Raw genomic sequence first — 5986 nt, 5'->3', positions numbered from 1 at the left:
TTTTTTTTTTTTTTTCAAGTTATAAGTTGCTTGGTTTATTATTTATAAAACTGTTTTAATTTATTAACATCTCACAAATACTTGCATAAAATATAATTATTTTGAAAATTCGATTTTTAATTCATCCCTAAAAAATCTCGCAAATTCAAGGATCTTAACCTAGTTAAGAGGTAACTAAAAGTCCATTTTTTTTACCACTACTTCGCGAGGTGATAGAGACGCTTCGCGTCGGGTGGGTTTAGGAATCGATCCATCCAATTTGGGGAAAAAAAAGAGTAAAGAGAAAACAAAGAAATTGGCCGACCCGGATGTAAATTTAATACGGGCTTTCCTAAATTGGCATAATCTGTTAATTAACCTTTGAACAGAAAATTACGTAACTGGTGACCGCCAACTCTTCTCTCTTTGCCGCTTGAAAGTCGAAATTAAATTCAGAAGGGACAATGATCAGGTACAAATACAAACCCTAGTTTATATTATTTTCAACCATTTTCTCTTTTTCTTATTATTTTAGGCAGTTTTGAATGAAGAATTATTTCTATTGGAATGGAATACATTCAATTGCATTAGGTTTCCCCCTACTAGGGTTATGCGTTTCTCTTTAGAAATTTATCTAAATGGTATGCTAATTAGGGATTATTATTCGCAGAAATTGCATAATAAATATACGATTGTTCGTATTTACTTCGGGATTTTAGGCCAAATTTATGCTAAATTAGGGCTTACCTGCTTTAATTTTGATTGTTACAAGAACTTATGAGTTTGAATTTTGACTTACTTAGTAAGTATTTGTCACAGCCGTTATATTCAAACGTACAACGTAGTTAATCATGTAGTATTTATGTTTATATACTTGATAACTTAATATCTAAATTGTACAAATATATGTTCTCAGCAATTATCCATAGACAGTATGTGATGAATAAACTTAACTATGGTTGTTGTTGTTGGCTCTTTAATTATATTGTAAATTCTGTAAACCAAAGGTCACCTACCTAGCATCTAATTGTGTGATTGATAGACCATTGATTGAACCTGCTGGATTAGTACTCGAAGAAGATAAGTCAGCGTCTAATAAGTCCCTTCCAATGAAAAATGCTGGTTGTTTAGGTGTTGGTAATGGTACTGCACCCTCGCCGTCCAACATCCGAACCACAGATGACATGTTTGGTCTGTCTTCTGCATTTTTTTGAACACATAACAACCCGACCGCAACTGATCTTATAACTTCATTTGGATGACATGATTCTGCTAAACATGGATTCATCAATTCTATTGACCTGCCTTCGCTGTATACACTCCATGCCTGAATATATTGTAGAAATTGATGCTTATTAGTTAAAGGCAAATTGTGAAGAATGCTAACGTAAAACCAACAACTTGTCTATTGTGATATATATAATAACTTACATGTCCAGTAAGATTATTTCCATGTTCGGGATGGTTGAATCCTCTATTTTTCTTCCCACTCACTATCTCCAACACCAAAACGCCAAAGCTAAATACATCTGACTTTATTGAGAAAGTACCATTAATTACGTACTCCGGCGACATGTAACCGCTGCACACATCTAAATGTCAATAAAAGCAATACAAATGAGTTGAACTAAAGTAGAAGGATAAGTTATCTAAAAAACGCATACATACTATGTGCCAACAACTCTCTGTGTATTTCCTTGGGTCTCGTTTCCTCCAAAACTTCGAGCTAGCCCAAAGTCTGATATTTTAGGGTTCATATCTTGATCTAGTAGAATGTTGCCAGCTTTAAGATCTCTATGAATAATTCTTAATCGTGAATCCTGATGCAGGTACACAAGTCCTCGAGCAATTCCTTTAATTATGTCGAAGCGCTTCGGCCAATCAAGATGCACGGTTTGGTTTTCACCAAATATGAATGAGTCTAAGCTTTTATTTGGCATGTACTCATAGATTAATAACTTTTCATCTCCTTTTATGCAACATCCAAGTAGCTTCACCAGATTACGATGCTGAAGTCTTGATATGCAAATGACTTCATTCTTGAACTCCTCAATTCCTTGGTTGGAAGTCGTGCACAGACGCTTAACTGCAATTTCTAACCCATCCTCTAGTACACCCTGAAGAATACCCTTTTTATGTGAGTATTTTCACAATCTTCTATCTACCATTTGTTTAAACCACTTAAAATGCGTAGATTCATAATCTTTGCTGCCTTTCTAATTATTATTAGTAAATAAATAAAATAAAGTGCGTGTATATACAGTCTTGTTATTACAGTGTTATTATTGGTTACCTTATAAACGGCTCCAAATCCTCCTTGTCCAAGTATATTTTCGGTTGAAAAACTGGCAGTAGCAGTAGCTATTGTAGTAAAGCTAAACAATTGCAAGTCTTCATTTCCTCCCTTTATTGATTGCTCATTATTCTTCTTTTTTCGTACATACCACATCGAGATGAAGCATATTAGAAGAACCCCGGTAAGGATTGCACTTAAGATTACTTTTATGTTTGCTCCATCTTTCTTTTTGGAAGCTGATAAAACAACTGTATGATATTAGCATAGAAATAATGTTAGCTTGCAATCATGTAACAGTAATGTAACAAGTGATTTGTATTTTACCTAATTCAGATGAAGCCATTCTTATAAATATATCTCGAGCATTTTCAGGAGACTCACGCATGTCTATGAGATCACTGAACCAATGCACGCAGCCTTTACCTCCTAAAGTGTCGTCGGGTAATGCATAAGCCATACAAGTGCAATTCTTTAAGCATTTTGCTTCACATTCATCCATAGGCATGCTCATGTTGAACCATGTGCCCTCTGTGTCTGGCAATTTAAATTTAGAGTACTTTATAAACCCATCTGATCCGTTTATGCAATCTAAGGGTGTTCGCCTAACACAACCATCTGACCAATCTGCCATTTCCCAACCCTTTTGGTTTCTGGGCACAAATTTTTCCTTATCCAAACATGCGCACGACTGTTGTCTTGTGTCGAAGCTGCACGTTCCATATGAACCACACATGTTATACGTATCACAGATATCTACTGGAAATTTGATGCCCAGTTTCCACTTATTACCTTCTTCTGGCCATGCCCAATATTGTAATTCCCCAGAAGAGTTTAATGTGAACCTTGATATGATAGAACTGTTTTCTATGTAAAACTCCCTAGACATCTCGTTTTCATTTATAACTACGTTGTATATCAGAGTCATGTTCAAGCTAAATATATACCCAGTAACCTGGTAGTTTCTCCATGGTACACCCCGAAAGTTGACCACTGCACCTTGTTTTAGTTTGTTTTCCGGATAACCGTGAGTGTCAACCTCCCAGGTGAATTCACCCGGAGAAGGATCTTGACTACTTCTCCACGAGGTTAGACGCCATTCGATGCCCCTCGAGTAATCTATCCCCATCTTCATGTGATATAGAATAGTATCAGTTGGATAATCAAAACTCTGCCACATCATCTTTTCTTGTTCATCCATCAACACTAGATTTCCGGTGTCATGAAGCTTTGCTGTCGCATTTGGTGATGTCATCGTTGTGTTTGATGACCAAATTATGTTGTTATTGTTAAAAATGCAGAAAATTCCCGGATCCACTATTTTTAATACAAGCGGCGATACTCTGGGGAGCGGGTGGTTTCTGTTGGCAACCCAAACCACAGTTCTAACTGAGATTTGTTTGTACCAAATACCAATATATCTGTTCTCTGACTTATCTGGTCGGAAAAACCCAAGTTCAAAAATTCTGGTTTCTGAGACCAATGTGTCTCCTTCTGTCAAGAACTTTGAATTCGAAATAATATCGAGTTCAATAGTGTTGATTTTTTGTATAAATATAACCAAAACCGAAAAGAGAAACATGAATGCTCCTTCCATTTTCAGCAATTAAGGATTTAGCTGTTTTAATTTGGTTGTTATTTTGTTTTTAAGAGCCATCACCAAGTTGACCTATTGTGAACCTCTTAAATATGAAAGAAGGCTGTCATAGGTCAAATAATTAAAATTAAAATTAAATGTTCCTTTGTTTTTTCTTCAAATACCAGAGTCCCATCACATTCATCGAGTAATTGTATCCTTGAATTTTTCTCTGATATTTTTATGATTAAAATTAAGCTAGTCTTAAGATATTTGGTGAATCAAATCAGAAAGTGATCTTTCGGTACCTGTTCGCTTTCAGTATTTCGGTACCGGTTCGCTTTATGCTAGTTTTGCATGCGAAGTTTGACTCTGGTTTGTACAGCTTCATCAGTTGTTGTATTGATACTTGGCTTAATCTTTAATAGTACAACTATATTATCTGCACTAATTTAAGACAGTCTGTGTTAAACTGATGAATCCACTATTGGACAATATTCGGCTTTTATAACAACCCATTAAAATTTTATAGACGAAATGCTCTTTGTTGATTGAACCTGCTTGATTAGTACTTGAAGAATGGCAGTCAGTTGGAGAATTGCTAATAAACACGTTCACACGAAAATGCTGGTCGATTAGATTGTGTAATACACCCTTATTGCCCAACAACATTAGAATCACATTGGGGATATTTGGCCGGTCTCGTGCATTTTGTTGAACACACGACCACCCAGCCTCAGTTGATCTTATGATTACTCCAGTATGATTTCTTATGTTTGAATCTCCCTATTTAAACATCTTAGAAGTGGCTATGGTTTCTTATGATCTATTTCACTCGATTTCCTGGATATATTAGATATCAAAAAGTACTACTTCAACAATAATAACATTATGATTCTTTTTTTAAAATTTTAGGGGCCAAATGGGTCATGTAGATAAAGTAGAAGTTTAATTTTATGGGTGACTATAAACTCAGAAAAATCATCTGCCGTGGTCTTCAGGATTGATATTTATTGACTAAATGAATATGGTAGGGTCGGTCGACTATAATGTCAATGGGGATTTTTTTGTTTGTTTTGATGTTTGTGTTGAGGTGGATTATGATGTTATGTAGAAACGTTGTACTCCACAAATTATCAACTAATACTATTGCTACTTATTTGGCTTTGTTTCATTGGATGTGTTGTATAGTTGGAGCTTTGAAGATTATAATTTTTTTTTATCTTTATAAGACTATTCTCATTTATTTATTTATTTATTTATCCTACATACTAACACACGCGCCGAAATTCGTCGCTTCAGTTGTTTTGGATTGCCGTTTTGAGTTTGCCTTCACACTAGAAACGGTCTCTCAAATTCGCCTCGTTTTACACAACGGCCCCTCAACTTTATACTTTTTCAAGGGTAGAAAGTGTAAATATATAATTTTATTAAAATAAAAGAAAATAATTCCATCCGAATTTTTAACGGGCCCTATCTTCTCGCTCGGTGCGAGTTAAATTTTTTCGAGATCATCGTTCAACTTGAAAAAATCTAACGAACACAACGGGACTAACTACGCGCGAAAAGAACATCGTTAAAAAACACTAAATATTTCGGGCTATATTTCATACATATACATATACGTACAACAAACAACTCAACCTACTAGATATATTAGATACCAAACAACGTATATCCAAATTCGACCGCGCGTTGAATAAAACTGCAGCAACACGCGGTCGAATTTTTTTCTAGTTCTTCACCCAAAGTTCATCCCATAAGTGATGCCACATTAGCATCAAGTTGGGATTCCTCAAATTTGTGACGACCCGGAAATTTTCGACCAAATTTAAACTTAATCTTTGAATGATTCCGACACGATAAGCAAAGTATGTAATATTGAAGTCTCAAAAACTGTGAACTATTTTCATGGATTCATTTGACTTTCGACCATTTCCGACAATTCACGAACTTATATATATATATATATATATATATATATATATATATATATATATATATATATATATATATATATATATATATATATATATGTATATATATATATATATATATGTATGTATATGTATATATGTATATATATAATACTTTGAAATATAGTTTGATACAATATATGATTTAAACTATAAAAGGAT

The 5986-nt window shown here is 34.4% G+C and overlaps 1 protein-coding gene across 2 annotated transcripts; it reads right to left on the bottom strand.

Moving 5' to 3' along the window:
* Nucleotides 1–811: 811 nt before the first annotated feature.
* LOC139886018 (G-type lectin S-receptor-like serine/threonine-protein kinase At4g27290) lies at nucleotides 812–3935 on the bottom strand. 2 transcript variants are annotated; one of them, XM_071869760.1, is made up of 5 exons: nucleotides 2600–3935; nucleotides 2273–2523; nucleotides 1648–2096; nucleotides 1411–1561; nucleotides 812–1306 (listed from the first exon to the last, which is right to left on the bottom strand). In XM_071869760.1, exons 1-5 carry the CDS (start codon nucleotides 3867–3869, stop codon nucleotides 992–994), a joined length of 2436 nt encoding a protein of 811 aa, XP_071725861.1. In that variant the 5' UTR covers nucleotides 3870–3935; the 3' UTR covers nucleotides 812–991. The 2 variants fall into 2 exon arrangements, with proteins under 2 accessions (XP_071725861.1, XP_071725862.1); XM_071869761.1 differs by having other exon boundaries at nucleotides 2273–2511.
* Nucleotides 3936–5986: the final 2051 nt, after the last annotated feature.

Source organism: Rutidosis leptorrhynchoides, chromosome 1 (assembly GCF_046630445.1).
Source record: "Rutidosis leptorrhynchoides isolate AG116_Rl617_1_P2 chromosome 1, CSIRO_AGI_Rlap_v1, whole genome shotgun sequence".
NCBI classification, from domain to species: domain Eukaryota; kingdom Viridiplantae; phylum Streptophyta; class Magnoliopsida; order Asterales; family Asteraceae; genus Rutidosis; species Rutidosis leptorrhynchoides.
This window is presented reverse-complemented; position numbering and strand designations above follow the sequence as displayed.

Coding starts and splice junctions, on each gene's coding strand:
- LOC139886018 (XM_071869760.1), bottom strand. CDS start 3,869: ATGGAAGGAGCATTCATGTTTCTCTTTTCGGTTTTGGTTATATTTATA. Junction 2,524..2,599: donor AATGGCTTCATCTGAATTAG/GTAAAATACAAA, acceptor AATATCATACAG/TTGTTTTATCAGCTTCCAAA. Junction 1,562..1,647: donor CAGAGAGTTGTTGGCACATA/GTATGTATGCGT, acceptor AGATGTGTGCAG/CGGTTACATGTCGCCGGAGT.